This window comes from Ixodes scapularis, unplaced genomic scaffold, assembly GCF_016920785.2.
Source record: "Ixodes scapularis isolate PalLabHiFi unplaced genomic scaffold, ASM1692078v2 PGA_scaffold9__187_contigs__length_104089568, whole genome shotgun sequence".
Classification (NCBI taxonomy): Eukaryota; Metazoa; Arthropoda; class Arachnida; order Ixodida; family Ixodidae; genus Ixodes; species Ixodes scapularis.
In genome coordinates, this window is record NW_024609884.1 from 31,403,274 (window position 1) to 31,421,250 (window position 17,977).

At 46.6% G+C, this 17,977-nt stretch overlaps 1 protein-coding gene across 3 annotated transcripts in view; it reads left to right on the forward strand.

The window, feature by feature from the left end:
- The window catches only part of LOC8035831 (probable nuclear hormone receptor HR38), a 36,410-nt gene extending 18,680 nt beyond the window's left edge, over positions 1–17,730 (forward strand). The window contains exons 3-10 of one of the 3 annotated variants that reach the window (XM_040498561.2): positions 1,209–1,504; positions 1,634–2,170; positions 3,504–3,678; positions 4,081–4,210; positions 5,119–5,279; positions 7,811–8,010; positions 12,324–12,502; positions 15,145–16,965. In XM_040498561.2, the coding sequence (XP_040354495.1) occupies positions 1,209–1,504; positions 1,634–2,170; positions 3,504–3,678; positions 4,081–4,210; positions 5,119–5,279; positions 7,811–8,010; positions 12,324–12,502; positions 15,145–15,401 (1,935 nt within the window). In that variant the 3' untranslated portion in view covers positions 15,402–16,965. Of the gene's footprint in view, positions 1–1,208; positions 2,171–3,503; positions 3,679–4,080; positions 4,211–5,118; positions 5,280–7,810; positions 8,011–12,323; positions 12,503–15,144 lie in introns of all 3 variants that reach the window. The other 2 variants (XM_029968470.4, XM_040498560.2) reach the window with 2 other exon arrangements.
- Positions 17,731–17,977: the final 247 nt, after the last annotated feature.

The window sequence follows — 17,977 nt, forward strand, 5'->3', positions numbered from 1 at the left end:
GAGAACAGTTCAGGAGTAGAGGTAATCCTTGTGGAGTACAGTTTGACATGTTGGTGATCGGTATAAATACCACCATTCGTAGAAATATCTTATAATATCAACATTTTCTGGTATTCATAATTGGCACGCAGCATATCTAATGTGAAGTTCGTTCTTACCTATGAATGGACATAAAAATTCACGGAGTTGGAAATCGGGTCGTTTTACTATAAATTTCAACAAGATGCGTCCTCTTGTAGGACATTAGATGTTACGGCGCTTGAAGTGCAGTCTGGGTTATAATATAACTCTAAACTAACAATGCAACTGGTGCAAGCAAACGCGTGTATGAATTCATCGGCAACACCCTTTCAGTCAGTGATATAAACTTAAATGTTCCAGAGTAAAGCGAAGCTTTTCGATGTATTGCCAAGATCAGTTTGGAAATTAGCACTCCGTTGTTGTTGTTTTTTTTTTGTTTTTTTTTTCTTTCTTTCCCAATACAAATATGCGAAGTCTTCTTTATTTCTTTCCGTTTTTGTCTCTCACATAGTGTATGTACTTACGCAATGTGCGGCGCATCAACAAAAGTCGATGCCCTGCACACGGCGCGTAGACTTTTGTTGAGCTTGTATTCAGTCGCTGTGTGATGACTGAACATCCTACTAACCCTAAAAAAAACTAAAAAAAACGATGCACGTGCGTTCGCAGTCATGTTTTCGGGACCATTGCGCTGTATCCGATACACGTCACTCAACAAAGTGAGTGACCGGTCGAGTTACAGAATTACAGTGTACCGCCCGGTGTTCTACCCCCTCGACGTAAGGGACAACGCACACCAGGATGTCGAGTAAGAAGGGAGGGAAGAGCGTACCATTTCTCCGGTCACTAGCCCCATCGGTCCTGGGCCGATTATACGCCCAACTCACGGTCGCAGAGTGCCGGCAATCGGCAAAGAGTGCGGTCGGTCCAGGCGCCGCACGGAGAGCCCGGAGTCGGGCGCAGGTGGGGCAGTCGCTTATGTGCACAGTGCTCGGCGACTGACCCGAGCGCGGCGTCTGAAGCGCCGCGCACTGACCGGAAGCGGCCAGGTGCGCGGCGCTCGCTCCCGAGGCCCGTGCGTTCTTCCTTTGTGCGCGTGGGGCATTGGTTGGCGCGCGTTTCATCGCGAGTGCTCACTTGGCGATGGCCCCTGGACTGATGTCGACTCGTTCGCTCTTCGTTTTCAGAGCGCAGCGTTAAGTTCTACGAGCAGCCTCTTACACGCCGACTACCTGTCGTCCTCGTTCCCAGCCGAGGAATCACTGTCGCTGAGTGAGGAGTTGAAGCTGCCCGGTCTGGAATTTGTGGGAGCGCAGGTCAGCTCGGAAGTGTTCGGCGCAAGAGAGGCGTCCTCTTACCAGGAGATGTTCCAGTCGAGTTTCCCAGCCGTGAGCCCCGAGCAGCCGACTCCGTTGGCCCCCCTGAGCATCTCCCCCGCCAACCCATCGACCCTACCCAGCTTCGAAGAAACCTACTCCCCCAGGTGGGTTTCCGGGGCCTCGCCTCCCGCACTGCCGAAATACTGCCTGCTTGCCCCGACGCCTTGCCGCTTCACAAGCCAGACCCCGGCCGAGAGGGTAGCCCGTCTTCAGCAAACGCCCCTTGCTTCCAGGTACAGGCGGGACATCACCCACTCCGGTGTGTTTTCCTTCAAATTCGAAGAACTTCGGTCGGACTCCGAGCTGCCCGGCCAAGCCGGCAGCCCGGAGTCCTACCAGGTGTCCGTCGGAGGTTTTTCGCCCAAGCCACAGACGTCCGGCTACAGGCCGCCTTTCACCCCACCGCCACCCGCCATGACGACCACGTCGCAGGACTTCTACAAGACGGAACCGCCAACGTACCAGACGTCCAGCTGCTACGTGCAATACCAGAGCGAGCAAGAACACGCTAAAGCAGGTTTCTCCGGCTACCTACATCCGTCGCCTTCACCGCCCGTCTTCCAGAAGGGCGTCGTGTTCCCCGGAGCCTCGCCGCAGGTCCCACCCAGCGCGTCGGAAAGCACCAGCTTCAGCCTGGCCTCCGGAGGCTCGTCTTCGTCGATGACCTCTTTTCCCGGAGACCTCACGCCGCCTCTGCCGAGTCCCAGCTCTGCGTGGGTCCAGTCCAGGAAGTCGACGTTGACGAAGCCTTCCACCTCGGGGGAAGCAAGGTGAGTCTCGCCTCGCTCACTGACCCGCGGAACTCGATACGGTTTTCTGCCAATCATTTTCCCGCACGCTTGGGGAGCACCCTTTGTCGGAGGTGTGGCCTCTCTGTGTCGATGTGACCATTTTGCCTCACGATCGTTTGTGATTCCGTCGCTGGTAAAATTGTTTCGGAAACGCCGGTGTTACGATATATGAACGGCGAATCTTACGCAGCAGGGAGCTTGCAAAGGTTTACGAACACAGAACCTGAGATACGTCTGAGTTTCGGAAATGATTCTCTCGCAAAAAAGCGGCCGCTGTGTTGAGAGATCAGGCAGTCGATGAGTCCAACACGACACATTGCCTCTCGAGAAAAAAAAAAAAAAAAAACTTACAACAAACTTTTGCGCGCCGCGCACGGTGCATCAACTTCCGAGTCAGTGGCGGCTAGCTTTCGAAACCACAAAGATAACCACCATAAACTTAAAACTTTTACTTCGTTACTTTACCACGCCAAGTACCGATCTAGTAGCACCTCGTTCCGGATAGGACCCATAGTCGGCGACAGGCTAAAAGCACAGTCGACGCTCCACCTCCAGCTTTCTGCCTTTGATAACGCTTCCTCGCACGCGCAGACGAAGTCCGGCGGAAGACAACGTGCGCATATGGAGGCGGAGCATCTGCTCGGTTCTATCAAAGCTTCCATTATCCAGAAAGGCAGACTATAATTAAGACAAGCACGTGAATAGTAAAACGATGACAGCTACCAAAGACGCATTTCGAGCGCATAGGAACCAGCACATATAACTTTCAAGTAAGATATATTTATCTTTTGAGATAAGAAATCTGATATTCACGTCTCATTGACCGAACGACTGTGCAACTTCCCAATGCACGAAGCCTCGAGTTTTTTGTACAGTAATATATAGTCCTTTACGAGCGGGAACTTTAGGTGCACTGTCACAACGAGAAACTGAGGGTGACGAGGAGACGAGAGCGTTTATTCACCGCTAAATTTATTTGTAAAATTCATCAATCGAGTCTTTTTTTTTTTTTCGAAACTATGCTTTTTATTGTATGATATGAAGATACTGCAAAACTGTCAGACATTAAAATTGGCAATTTCTACGTTCTCGGCGAAGAGACTAGTTAGGATCAAAAAACTATAGTTCACGAGCAGTTCAGAGCAATCTCCAACGTACAGTTTTCTTTGCACTGATGGTTCCGCGGTAACGCGTTATTTTAGGTTCGCTAACACAGAGCTCGAAACTTTCAGTTTTCGGGAGGGTCCAACCACTGGCATCCTTGGTCAAACATATGGGCATGAGCGTTAAATTAGTCATCATTGTTCCGCAGTTTGCGACTCGCGATGCCTTCGGCCCCTGGCACGCCACCAGCGTCGGGTTCGAGCTCGACGTCCTCTCCCGCTCCCCCGACACCATCCTACCAGTTATGTGCCGTCTGCGGAGACAATGCAGCCTGCCAGCACTACGGTGTGCGAACGTGCGAAGGCTGCAAAGGATTCTTCAAGGTACGAAGTCACACTGGTTCCGAGCGCTTTTTCATCGGCATAGTCGACAGCTCTCACGCGTTAAACTCCGTTCCGCCGCGTCTGTAAATATATTATATGTATATTTTATTTCGTGCGAGACATACCCTATATATACCCTATTGTATCTCGTAATAAAAGTAACAATTAATATGGTACGCGAGCTTAGGGTCTCAAAGTACGTGGCCCACATGCGCATGTGGTTCGCTTTCCGTAAACCTTGATTTAATTAAAGTTTAGATAAGAATCTTTCGAGAAGCGCTTTTTTATATATAAAGTAGTTTAATTTGTTGTTTCTAAAGGAATTCGGGTGATGCCTTGAATGTGACATTTTCACCCGAATTCACCTGCACCTATTTTTGTTTTTATTATTATTCTACACAGAGGACAGTTCAAAAGGGAGCCAAGTACGTGTGCCTTGCAAATAGAGATTGCCCCGTGGACAAAAGAAGAAGAAACCGCTGCCAGTTCTGCAGATTCCAGAAATGCCTCGCCGTTGGCATGGTCAAAGAAGGTGAGCGCACCCAGGACTTGGACAATCGCTTCATCTGCAATAAAACTGAGCAAAGTTAATCGTTGACTAGATGTTCATGTTTCTGTTATTTCGTTTATTATTTTTTTTTGTGCTTGTTGTTTTAAAATCACTGTTAGCTTAGACGAACCATGCACTGTAGAAAGAAAAAAGGTCCGTGAGAATTCACTTTCGCGCAGAACACGAGACAACCATATCAAGACGAACAATATAAGAATCCCCGCGAACAACGAACAGCAGAATACGATTAGTTGTGAAAAAAATGACATGTGCACAGGGACAATGACCATGACCCTGACATCACATTTTTACATCTAATAGTATTTGAGCTAATAGTATGAGCTTCTTCATTCGCTGGAATTTTTTTTTCGTGTTTTTTTTTATGTTTTGCAGGAAAGTAAACTCGCATACTTTTTAAAGTGTGGTTCGGAGGGTTTGTCTCGTTCGTGGCACTAGGATGATTATACCTTCACTCATTCTTCTTGGGTACATTTGGCCTCGTTGCGATTGAGACCAAGTGTTAGTTCTTTTAACCGAAGATTAAGAGTACTTGCTGACTGTGCGGCGGTAACTCTCCGTAGCTTCGGAAAACAATTCCGATGTCAAATACAGGGACTTTCAATCCCCACCCCTGCCCGTTTCGATCTGGATGAGCATCGTACCGACATGCGGTCGTGTATCACTACTGCGTGATGCACGTTAAAGACCCTAAGCTATCGGTTGTACTCTAATGGCAAAATTTCTCATCTACTGCTGAGACACCAGACGCCCATTGAGGCTGACTAACTTCCGGCTGTATAAAGACACTACATTATTAATATTTTAGATAGAGAGACAGGCTGGTCTATAATGAGTTAGTTTTATCGAGCATCACTTGTGTTCACTTGCAGTGGTTCGAACAGACAGCTTGAAGGGTCGACGCGGTCGTCTTCCCTCGAAACCAAAGAGCCCCCAAGAATCTCCACCGTCGCCACCTGTCAGTCTCATCACGGCCCTCGTCAGAGCCCACGTGGACACCTCTCCGGACCTCGTGAACAGAGATTACTCGTCGGTAAGTGAGCGTGCTCTCTTGCGATTGCTTTTGTGAGACACCAACGTTTAAACATACGTCCCAGCTGCTCGAGATCGAAGCGCATTTCAGAATTTACAAGACCTCCGGTGCTGCTTGAGCGCGGTGACTTAAACAGTGCGTTTTCGTGGGTCACCGCTGCAATATGTTTGGTCTAGAAAAAAATCTGCCCGGTACTTACACTTGTGTGTTTTTATGCTTTATTTGACTGCATAGATAGGTGCCGCGAAAATCGTCGTGGTTACTAATTGCTTCTGAAAATACTTCAAAATTTGAGAATACAGAGCATCGTAAGAAGTCAACGCTGAACCACTACTGTCAGACAGGTTAACTGCGGATAGTTTTCGTGAAGATAATTGTAACTAAGATTGAATGGTAGTAAGAAACGTACTCTACGATTTAAATTGTTGGTGCTGTTTCTCCGAACTTTCGCCCAGGAGTTTTCCGCCTCATCTTTGAATTGGTCGGTCGTTGCAGCGTCCGCTGAAACATTATGATTCAGCGAAGTCACGCAATTATAATAAAATAATCAATCTTAAAAAAAGAAAAAAAAATTTTTCTGCAATTAATTATTAGTTAGTGAGGCTATATCTATGAATATAATGCCCTCGGTTGCTTCGACATTACAGCTGAAAACAGTGGGCTTGAAAACAGACACGACAGGTTGGCGTAGGGGTTCTTTGTGCACGGCTATAGGCCAACGCGTGGTTTCCAAACAAGCTTTGCACGAGGTGTGGGCAGTGCGCCTGCGCAAGAGCCAGATTCGCGTCGAGTGGATAGTCTGCGCATGCGCCCTGCCTATAGCAGCGCCACCGCAGCGACGTGACGTCAGGACCGCCACGCCCTGCGTTCCTTAAGCGGTCGGTGACTAGATGCGGTCGAGGATAGGAAGCTTCTGGAGGCGACATGAGGCCTCCAGAGGTGAAGCCAGAAGTGTGGAGGGACACGTCCCTGACGATGACCAAAACCAAGAGCCACTATTGGACGAAAAGGAGAGCTGACTTAACAGCCGGTAACCAAAACGTGCGTCCCCCTCGGGGCCCCGGAGATTTCAAGGACTTAGCCATGCGCTCGCGCTCCTTGACCCAGAAAAACGGGCTGTGAATTTGATGCAAAATATTCTCGGAAACACGTATAACCCATTAACCCTGCCAAAAGCGCGTTCCGATTTAGGCCCTAGTCCCATCCACTCCGAGGCAGTACATCCATATTTCGCCAGTACCGTATGTGACGGGTCACGGTCAGTGTCCCGTCACAACGTCGTTCCATTCCGTCACAACGGCGTTCCTGGAACGTGCTTTTTGCGGAGGAACGAAGGAACGCCGCCGTTCCATTTTGCATCGGTGTAACTGGAACGGGAACTAGTTACATTTTTACTGAAACAGAAAAAGGAACGGTGTTCCTTTTTTTTTTTTTTTTTTTTTCTCCAGTGGGGTAATTTTTAGTTTATTTTAAAGAGGAAAATTCTAAACGTATATAGCAATATCAATACGAAGGGCAGGGTCTCGTGAACTTTTCTATTACTTATCTTAGGGCTTATTTTGAGGGGTTCTCGCTCGTTAACAGTTGGGTGCAGGAGAGCTAGTAGACATCGATGCTTTCTTTTTAGTGCCCAAGAGTGCAGTTAAAAAAAAAACTTTTAGTCGAAGGAAAAGATGCAGAAAGTGGAACGTCTAAACTCAGCTACTTTCTTTTCTTCCACGAATCATCATACACCCAGAAATCTAACGCCGACTGCAACCACCACTGAACTTGCACAAAGAAACCTAAAGTTAAAACAGAAGAACATGTTACCAGACATCGAACACACCTTGTATCCTGAACATTGTTCTCTTAAAATACACAAAATCAACCTTCACTGATTCTCCCCTTATCCCCCACCTTCAAATCAAACAGCATACCCAACCTTCACGAAGGACTGGTAGTTTGCAAGACCGGCCTTCCAAAAGCCCTACCCTCTTCTCCACTTGCTCGTCTTGCGGACAGAAACATCGAGAAGCAAGAGTTGTTAAGTTAGAACACGGAACTTTGTTACACTGAAACGTGTAAGGTTGTTCTAAAACTCTCGTGCAATGTGGGGTAACAGTATATTTGGCTCGTCTGAATCGCTCACCACAAAGATGAATATGGCAAAAAGATTTGATTTTTAAAGGTGAATATATCAACAAATGAAACCTTGCTTCCGCTTGTTTTCTTCACCTTGTGTCTTTTCATCACGGCATTCAAATTCGTATATTGCCATTTGATGGGATAGATAAAAAAAAAACTGCTTGATCTAGTTGAATATGGTAATCATCAAAATACAAATGTAACATATATGTAACGATACATTCTATACTTTTAAATGTAACGAGAATGAGTTACTTTTTCACAAATAGCACTTGTAACGGAAACGCGTTCCAAAAATCAGAAGGAACTAGGAACGAGCTTTTGTTCCATTTTTTTTTTTTTTTTAGGAACGTGTTTAGCACTCGTCCCGGTGCGCTCAGTGGCCGCCATATCTGTCGTTTCAGTGTCATGAATTGCCGGTCGACGAGTCCAGGAGGACGGCCAGTGAGGTTCAGCAGTTCTACAGCTTGTTGACGTCGTCCGTCGATTACATCAAGGCTTTCTCGGAGAAGATACCTGGCTTCAGCGAGCTGGACAGGAGTGACCAGGAGCTTCTGTTCCAATCAGCCAGCTTAGAACTCTTCGCTCTGCGGTTGGCGTACAGGTGAGTAACTACCTAAAAGTGTGTCTCCTTAGCGGGGAAAGTAATACTGAATTGCCACGCATCTGCTTTTTTTTTGAGGACGGTAACAAAAGAGCAAATGAAAAGGAAAACCCATTTAATTGATTAAGCTTTGCCAGTTTAGTATCGCCTTTTCCCTTTGATGCCCAAAACTTGACTTAAAATACTGGAGACCTAAAAATCCCGAAGCGGTTTTAGAACACGCAGCATAACAGAAGTCTGGTCTAAAGAAAAAAAAAGAAAAAAAAACTTTATTCGTAAGCATGTTTTTTAAAGGCTGCTCTTGAGCAACGTTGCCCATTTTCAGCACTACTTCTCATCGAATGACTGAAAGCAGTTACGACTTGGTATGGAGGAACAGTTGCATATCGAGATTTGCACTTTAGAGAAAGGTGTGACAGGATTTGCATTGTTTTCACCTGTTCTTCTCTCTGTATTGAGGCCACTGGTGCACGCCATTATGCCTCACATCCACTGTCGGCTTTGGTTTTACTGGACGAGTGATCTGTTCTGGAGGTGCATTTCGATCCTCCGCTACTACGCGCAGGTTTCTCACCGATGCGACAGAGGGCGTTTGAGTGTGTACTTAATTTTCTTTTTATTATTAAGTGTATTGATTGTTTTCTGGTATTCTCATATGTTGTTCACTGTGCACTAGTTCCTATTGGAACGATTTATGTACCCCCCCTATGTAATACCCTCTCGCGAGGGCCTTTAGGGGTAATATGAATAAATAAATAAATAAATAAATTTGATGAGACGCACGTCGCGCGGGAGAAAAGATATCATGCTTGAGTTGTTTCTCATGGGCAACACTGGTGGGATAAGGAGGTAAATGCAGCCATATTGCAGCGCCAAGAGGCATCTAGGGAGCATAGGTGGGCAAAGAAAAGGAAAGTCTTGCCAGCTGAACTAGCATCAAAATGGGAGGACTTCCAAGAGCGGAAAAGGGAGACATTGGCTTTAATACAGGCCAAAATTGGGAGTGCAGGAGTGCAGTGGATGATGAAGGTAAATAAAAAAAAAAAAGATACGCATGCGGCAAAAACGTTTTGGGAGCACATTAAAGGGCGCATTGGAGAAAGACAGAGGGTTTCCAACCCATACTGACCATACAGGAGGGTAGAAGAGTAGAGGGGGAATAGACACGTGGGTATATTAAACGGACAATCGAAGAGGCTTTCTCACAGATTGAGCAGAGGGGGGCAGTGGATAGCACTGACAGCAGCAGTATAGAGGAGGAGCAGATTTATGCAACAATCGAGACGACCACAAGAGAATGGGATAAGGCAGAAAGTAAGGTTCCAGCAGGTTCAGCGACAAGCCGAGACGATATACCCATAGAACTCATTAGGACACTAGGAAAAACAAGCAAACTGAAGTTACGGTATCTGATTAATGAAATGATTATGGGAGGAGAGGTACCCAATGATTGGAAACTAAGTAAAATGAGCTAATATATAAAGGCAAAGGAAACAAAGAGAACATTAAGACATATCGCCCAATAATGGTAACTAAAGTTATATACAAATTCGCTATTCAGATAGTAAAGCGGAGAATGGAGGAATGGGCAGAAGATATGCAAATACTGGGTGAGCTCCAAAACGGGTTCCGAAGAGATAGAAGACTGGAAGATAACTTATTCGTCGCCACACAACGTATAGAAATAGCAATGAAGAACCAAACTTCTTTATGGTTCGCTTATTTTGGACATCAGGGGAGCGTACGATAATGTGAGCCAGGAAAAAATTTGGGGTCAACTGAAGGAGTATAACGTAGGTGCAAATTTGTTTAGGTTTTTTCAGCAGGTGTACGCAGACAATAAGGTAATTATAACATGGGAAGCAGAAACTACACAGCCCACAGCAATAAAGGAGGGCTCAGGCAGGGCTGTCCACTGTCACCGCTTCTCTTCATAATATATCTCAGGGAAATGGAAAAGGCAATTTAGTGTGTGATGCAAGTTATATGGAAGGAGGGAGATATTTAGTACAGGGAATACTAGGACTGATGTATGCGGACGACATAGTACTTATGGTAGATAAGCAGGACACGTTAAAGGAACTAGCTGGAATGTTTGGAGAGGAGGGGGACACCTTGGACATGGGTTTTAGTAGTGACAAGTCTGGAGTAATGGTGTTTAACGGCGAAAAGAGGGAACCCCTGAGGATACAAGACATTGTAATAGACCATGTAGGAAAATACAAATAACTGGGAGTATGGCTCAATTAGGGAAGGAAATATCTAAAGGAACATGAGGAGAATATAATTAGAAAAGGGAAAATAAATTTATTTATTATGAAGCTCAAGGCACTATGAAACTATAATTGATATGAAGTGGTCCGACGTATATGGAAAGGAGGGATGGTACCAAGGCTACCTTTTGGCAATGGGGTGCCGTGCATAAAATTAGAGGTTCAATCGGGATTAGAAATTCGACCAAGAAGCATAGACAGATTGGCACTGAGAGCACATGGAAAGACAGCAAATGAGGGAGTACAGGGGGACATGGGCTGGTCGTCTTTTGAGAGCAGAGATGCAATTAGTAAGTTAAAATTTGAACAAAGGTTGACCTAAATGGATGATATGCTGTGGGCACGAAAGGTATTCACGTATTTATACATGAAAAGTTTAAACACAAAATGGACAAACCGAGTCCGAAAACTTACATTTAAATACCTACACACTAGTTATGGGGCTGAGCAGACTACTTCAGTGGAAAGGGGAGTGAAAAAGGCAGAAAGAAAAACGTGTGAGGTAAGAATGCCGGAAAAATCTGCTCCAACAATGTACAGGACACAAAGACAGGACATAAGAAAGGAAAGTGTGTTTGACAATTCATTGGGAAGTTCTTTAGTGTTTGAGGCGAGAAGGGCAGTTTTGAGGACGAGGACGTATGGGGCTACATTTCCGGAGACAGACACATTATTTGCTGCCTGCCATAATGATAGCGAAACACTTGAGCACTTGGTATTGAAGTGCACAGGGCTTTGCCCTGCCCTCCCTGAAGGGGTAACATATTTGGCGGGCCCTGGGTTTCGCTGGCGACGATGGAAGGACGGAAGAGAAAGGATTATAGTCACAAAGTGGTGAAATTACAAGATTGGTGTAAATTATCTAGGGAAAATCGAATGATGGACAACTAACTAGCACAGTTGAGCACAGGCAAGATGGAGGAAAACTGGGTCTCTCCACCCCCGGGCGTGGCTCCGTCCCAAAGTCTCAACCCTATTCCCCAGTGGGTCCGGTGCTGGGGTAAAGCCGACAAGGTTTGACGAGAGGAAGATTGGCGACTCCCTCGCCGAGGGGAAGAGGCGGGGGGATGTTTTTTAGCTTTTTTTTTTTTTTTGCCCGATCCCCCAAAGGTCATCCTCCCACACTGCCTGGTGGTAGGGGGAGAAAATAGGCTAAGAAGGGCGGGTTGAATCGTATGTCTGTCTTCTTAGACTTAGGCTAGGTGGCGCAAGCTACCGCCCAATACAAAGGGTATAGTCATTAACATCTATGCAACATCCACACATCCAGCCACCCTAATATTACGAAGTCAAACTCTCGTTAAGCAGATGGGAGTTGTTATTGCTGTTGTTTTTCCGTAACTGTTCCTTTGTTGTCTTGGTATGCTTGATTCAGATTACAGTAACATTTTCAAATTGTACTTGAGTAAATATGGTACTATGCCGAGTATATGGTGCCCGCAGTGGCGATTTGGTAGGGTAGATTCTGTAGTCATGGCTAACTCTCTGGGGCATTGTGTGAAATAAAAAGCTTTCAAAATATCAAAATTCTAGTTTATTTGCCGTTTCTATGATACCCAGGCAATTACATTCTTCGGGAACATTACGATCTTTGTCAAGAAAAGCTGAAATTTACAATTTTGTGAATTTGGCCCACAGCATTCAATGCTAACAATTTGTAGAGCCATGGAATAAAAACTATACGCGTCCAAAAGTTTAATTACTGCCTATTGATATTTTATGAGTGTCATCTAAAATATTACCGGGGTATATTTCGATGTTTGTTGTAGTTCAGTTGAAATTTTCATTTTAGTGCATGCGCCGAGGCGTCGATGTCCAAGAAAGTTAGGGATGTCAGGATGAAAAGGACATTGAGCAATGAACGAGGAAGAGTAAAATGCACAAACACAGTGGACGAATGTTTTAGATTGGACTTGTCCCCGCTTATTGCGTGATGACACAAGCCGTTTCATGCTATCACAATGCATGCACAAGCCTAGAGTTTACGCTACTGTTGCGATTTCTCCCTGGAAGTTAAGGTTACCCCTCGTTTTGTTGTAGGATCAGGCAAGATGACGACGAGTTCACCTTCTGCAACGGGGTCGTTCTTCATCGGAGCCAGTGCGAGAGGATCTTCGGGGACTGGCTCGGTGCCATCTTCGAGTTTTCTCAAAGTCTGCATGCCATGCAGATTGACATATCTGCATTCGCCTGCCTTGCTGCGCTGACTCTCGTCACTGGTAAGTCGCTGCTCTTCGTTTTAGTGTCGTAGCCGGAAATATCCTCGCCCACACGGTTCAAAACTCCTCCTCACAACTGAACCGTGCTTAATCGGGGGCGCTTTATTGGAAGTGAATGAAACCCCAAAGTCAAAATTTCTGTCGTTATTTATTTTTCTTTTTTTTTTTTATATGTGAGGCATAAGCATGATTCCAATAAACGACTGCAGTAAGGGCACCAGGCCGCTGCCTCGTCTTTGCTCGTGACAGTAAACACGTTAAACAGCAAGTCTACTAAACTTACCTTTGCGCACATACTGCACGTTCCTGTGCGCATGGGGCACCAGCTTGATGAGGATGGCCATCAGGCTGTGGCCCCACGCGTCAAGCTTGCGCCTGAAGATAACTTTAACAGGCTTGCAGTTGCGCGTCCTTGTTGACACGAGCAGAGACATGGTGGTGGCCTGGTGCCGTTTGCAATCGTGTATAGACCCCATTAAGAAGTTTGCTATATGTTCCAAGAGCTGGCACTGCCAGAGTGCAACTCTCAAAATTTTTCAATTTCCACCTCGTTGTTATAGTTTTAAAGTGGCACGTTCCACGGTGTCGTCTGGGCCGCCACTGTTCAGAATGTTCAGACGTTCGCCGTTTCAATAAAGGGCTCCTGGCAAATTCCCTTTTCGGCATTCGTGCGCACGGCGCGTAATTTGTTCACTTTCCGAAGAGGCGAACACGCGCGTAGGGCTGTTGAGACCGACGTTGGTGGAGACTGCACGCGAGGCTGTGGATTTGTAAACCTTGGAATGGTGCATATTCTAGAAGGGGGGGGGGGGGGGGGGGGGGGGCGAAGCATTCTGGAAATGGTTTGTGCACCTGCACCGAAGAGTGGTATCTTGAAATAATTTATCTATGGGGGATTATACTTTGTTTTATACTTAATCCAGAACGCTGTCGAAGTTACTGTCACGAGCGCGTGGTTACGTCTAGCGTCTCATTGGCGCTGGAGCACGGAGAAATGAACCGCCTGCCCAACAGCCACACGCTCGCGCCGGCGGTTTCAAGACCGTTGTACGCTGAAGCCCGTTCCACGTGATACGATTCCACTTGCGAATATCGGTCTCATGCGGCAAAAACCCGTGCAAACAACGTGTACTTCATCTGCCGTCCACTTTACTTTTTACCTTTTTTTTGTTGTTGTTTTTTTGCTGCACCAAGCGACGTTGCATCTGAAAATTGCAAGCAAAATTCTACAATGTGAAGTGTGATTCACATGGTACGATTTAGCTTGCGATTTCGCAGTTGTGAGGTCGCTCGTGCGTCAAACAATGCGTGGTGGACGCTGCAAGAGCTCAACGCCGCAGCTGCGAAATCGCAGGTAAATTCGCACCATGTGAATCAGGGTTGAGACGGGCTTAAGTATGACTCTGAGTAGAGACGCCCTGATTTTAATCAAGCACTTCAAGTAAGCAATCAAAGAATACATATAACTTTTTGCTATCGCGTATTACCTAGTTTCTAAAGGGGCCATGAAACGATTTTGGGTTTGAATGTTACTCACCGTACAGAAGCACACTGAAACAAGTATACTCGCAGGCAACGCCATTGAGCCAGAAGCATCTTTGTCGCGATCTGCTTCCAAGCAGAGAAGCGGAGAGTTTCTTTCGGTCTCTCCTTCTCAAAGCTTGATGATGTAGTCGTGGGGATCACGAAGCATGATGACGTAGTCACGGGCTTCACACTAGGGTGACTTCAGGCAAAGGCTTCTCATAACTGAGCAGGAGTACTGTGGGAGCACTTCACTTCTGCTTGGTTACAGTTAGTTTGTTGGTGGCCATCCGCGTTGAGGATCGTGTCCAACAGCTGAGTTGGCAGGAATAGCCGAACTCCAACAATCTCCAGAGCACAGCACGTTCCCTGTGTACTGCCATGCACAAAGCGTGGCTGTGATGAACATTATAGCAATTGACAAAGCATGAGAACAAGGAGAACTTTCAGTCGTCCCTCCTTCATCCTAAGCTTCCTGCCTTCAAAAAGACTTCGGTTTCTCATCAGCTTCAAGCGTGCACGCATCGGCAAAGCACGAAGGAAGACAACGAGTGCATGCTGGAGTCTGGCCATCAAAAAAAAAATACATTCTGTGCTTCTTGTTTCTGTCATTGACTATAGCAGCATATATGGGCTTGGGGCAAGTCAAACTGTTTTTAGAAGCTTTTTTCCCTTGTCATCCACCCACATTGTATTTTAGTTAGAAAATAATAATAAGGTTTATTATATTACTAATATTATTATTAATATTATTATCTGAGATCGCTTGACCGCTTGTTCTGGCAGCGTGTTGGTTATGAACGTCAAGGAATTATTCCAAACAGCGTATTGCGAAACATAAAGAAAAAATCGTTTCGTACCTTTTTTTAAAGATAACGAGGCACACTTGAGAATGATTTCTCGTTTTGGAAGCTGTTTCGTCAGCATATATCTTTGCACAACCAAAACACTTCACATAGCCATGAATGTACCCGTGCACTTATGCCATTATTGACGCCTTTCAGTGACATAGTAGCAAGTTAACTCAGAGCTCCATACTCCTTAAAAAGTGTGAATCATAGTGCGAGGCGAGCTTCACCTTTCATTCAAAGCTACTTCTCTTGTCTTTTGATTCGCAGAACGCCACGGCTTAAAGGACTGCGCCAAGGTGGAACAGCTCCAGATGAAGATAGTAAGCTCCCTGCGGGACCACGTGACGTACAACAGCGAAGCGCAAAAGAAGCCCCACTACTTCTCTCGCCTGCTGGCCAAGCTGCCAGACCTCCGAAGCCTGAGCTTGCAGGGCTTGCAGCGGATCTTCTACCTGAAGCTCGAAGAGTTGGTGCCTGCACCCGCCGTCATCGAGAACATGTTCGTGTCCAGCCTGCCCTTTTAAATGTCGGCACTGGGCGGGCTGTAGTCCACGCCTCGGCCAGGGACTTGCTCTCTCATGTGGCGATCCTGGGCCACTGCCCCTGGGAGTGGACGCGCTGCCTTCGGATTGTCCGGCGAACGTCGCAGTTGGGCCGTTTGTCTGTGACTCTGTTGACGTCTTCACAACACCCTGGTCCCGTCTCTTGTCTTTTTTTAAGCCTTTCCGTTGTCGTTGTCGGAAATCTGCCTCTTGGCCTCGCGCCGCGGCCTCGGTCTTTTGGGGTCCACCTCACAATAATGATCGTTGTGATAGCAGTTAAGTGCGTTTTCAGTCCGTCTTCGTGCCGTGCTTTCACGTTGTTACATTTGTTTTGTTACTTCCCCTGTCGGGGGCCCAAGTCCCTCGTGCATTTCTGGCGATGCATTTTATGTCCATCACCATCACCCCCCCCCCCCCTTTCCACCACACCAGTCTACACCACTAACCACAGCATCGTAGCGTGCACGGCCTCTAGCTTTACACCCCGTTATGCACTTTAGGGTCGCAAGGGAATCGCATTACATTCTCACACACTTGTATATTTTCCTCTTTCTGTCGGCAGCTCACCCTCACATCACCAAGTATTATGCGTATATGTCCATGCGGCTGCCGCCTGCCGAGTTTATAAGAGAGGCTCACGCTCTGACCCCGAAGCTCTATGTCCGAGAGAGTAGTTTACCGGCTGTAGGGAATTGAACCCAATGTCCGGTCTGACATTTCCGGTTCAAAATTCCGGTTCGGACTCCACGAAGCTCTGGGTCGAGGGAGCAAGGTACACAGCGACCTTCTGTGCTGGGAGGGTCCACTCGTCTTTCGAGCGTGTCCTGTGCCGCCTTTACTCCTCGTCGAACGGGCAGAGAATAAGGCCCCCAGCGCCAGCCTCGCTGTGTCAGTTCCAAGTGGAAACCGCGTGATATTACCATGGGACACGACGCGGTGCGACATTTTGTGCAGTCGTCGCTGATTCACCTCTCAAGAGCAGTTCGCATCTAGTCTCCCGAGAGCGTTTTATTAAACCTTCAAAGTTTTATGGGATGTTGCAGCGAATTTTTTATAGTTTCTTTCTTGACAGAGAGTATGTACCGCATCTGTAGAGTGCGCTTGTTACAGCGGAAATGTTGCGCGGCTCATTTGTGCGCGCCCCGTGGATCTAGTCAGATACCTTGTTGATACTATGTTGTTTTTTGTTGCGCCTAGATGACTTTGTTGTTTAACTGTAGCCCGATGGACTCGATGAGTTGTAGCCGCGTGCTTCTACTCGTCTACGGGCTCCTGCTCTGCTCATTAAAGTTCAGCGGCCAGTCGGCTTAGCAGTTGTTCGAGGATGTCCTCTCGCCAGCCCGTAGGAACTTCGGTACTCGCAGTTGACAAGTCATGTACAAAAGGAAGAGCCTGCCTTCGTATTTTTGTGTACAGCTGGAGCGAGGACAACACGACACGTACGCAGCAGCCCCTCCCCCACTGCCTTACAGCGACATTCCGTTACATCTCGACACCATCTGAACGCGAAGACATTCCTGACGGCCCCAGCCCCATTGGCACCCCCGCCGTTTTTTTTTTTTTTTTTTTTTTTTTTTTTTTTTTTTTTTTTTTTTTTTTTTTTTGCGAGATTATTGTTTTTAATTCGCCTTATTTCGCTTACCCAGCAATTGTGCACCATTTTTATTTTTGTACGAACACGTGTACATATGTCCCGACAGAAAAACAAAAACAAAAAACACGAGCCACACGTGGCCACAACAATAAACCCGTGGTTGCTCTAGTCGTTAGGCAGTTTCGTTTTTGATCACCCCACATACTTTAGAAGCGTTAGATTTACAGCGCTGCTATTTCAGTATTGGGGAACTCTATAGAGGTTGATAGTACAAAACGGATGCCACCGAGTCGAACAGGCATAAGGGTGCATGTTCCACTCGACACCCAAAGTCGCAGGAGGCCGGCGCGTGTATGTGAGCGTATGAGCACCTATTTTTCTTAAGCTGTATAAGGCTGTAGGATCGCGCGGCATCTGATTGCGAACCCCCGCACCCTGACGTTTATCGCGCTGCTATACCGCAGGCTCTGCGTGCTACACACTGAGGTCAAGCGGCACGTATAGCGACCCGCCATTGGTCGCCGGGTTTGGTTGGCGTGCAGTGGGACTGGGTTTGAGTTCTTTGTTACGAGGATTTCGACTCATGGACACACTCATAACCTCAATAATGTGTTTGTTGTATGAACACTGTCATGATTTACCAATTTGTTCCTTGATTCTTTTTTTTTTTTTTTCAGAAGACGTGAGTGAAATACAGAATTTGTTGCTGTTGTGACAGCCGAGTGTGTGTGTGTGCATTTACTCGACATCCCTGATGCGAAGTCGGTGGATCCTACAAAGAATAGTTGCCGACGCTTTCCCATCAATCCCAGTCTATTTTCTTTTCTTTTCTTATTTTTCTTCTTTTTTTCGGGTGACACCGTGCTTCGACACATATAGATAACAATGACGTTACACTATAAAACTCTGTGCCACTTAGATATGTGAGAAGTATTCAGACCCAACATGAGCGCCGCGTCATCAA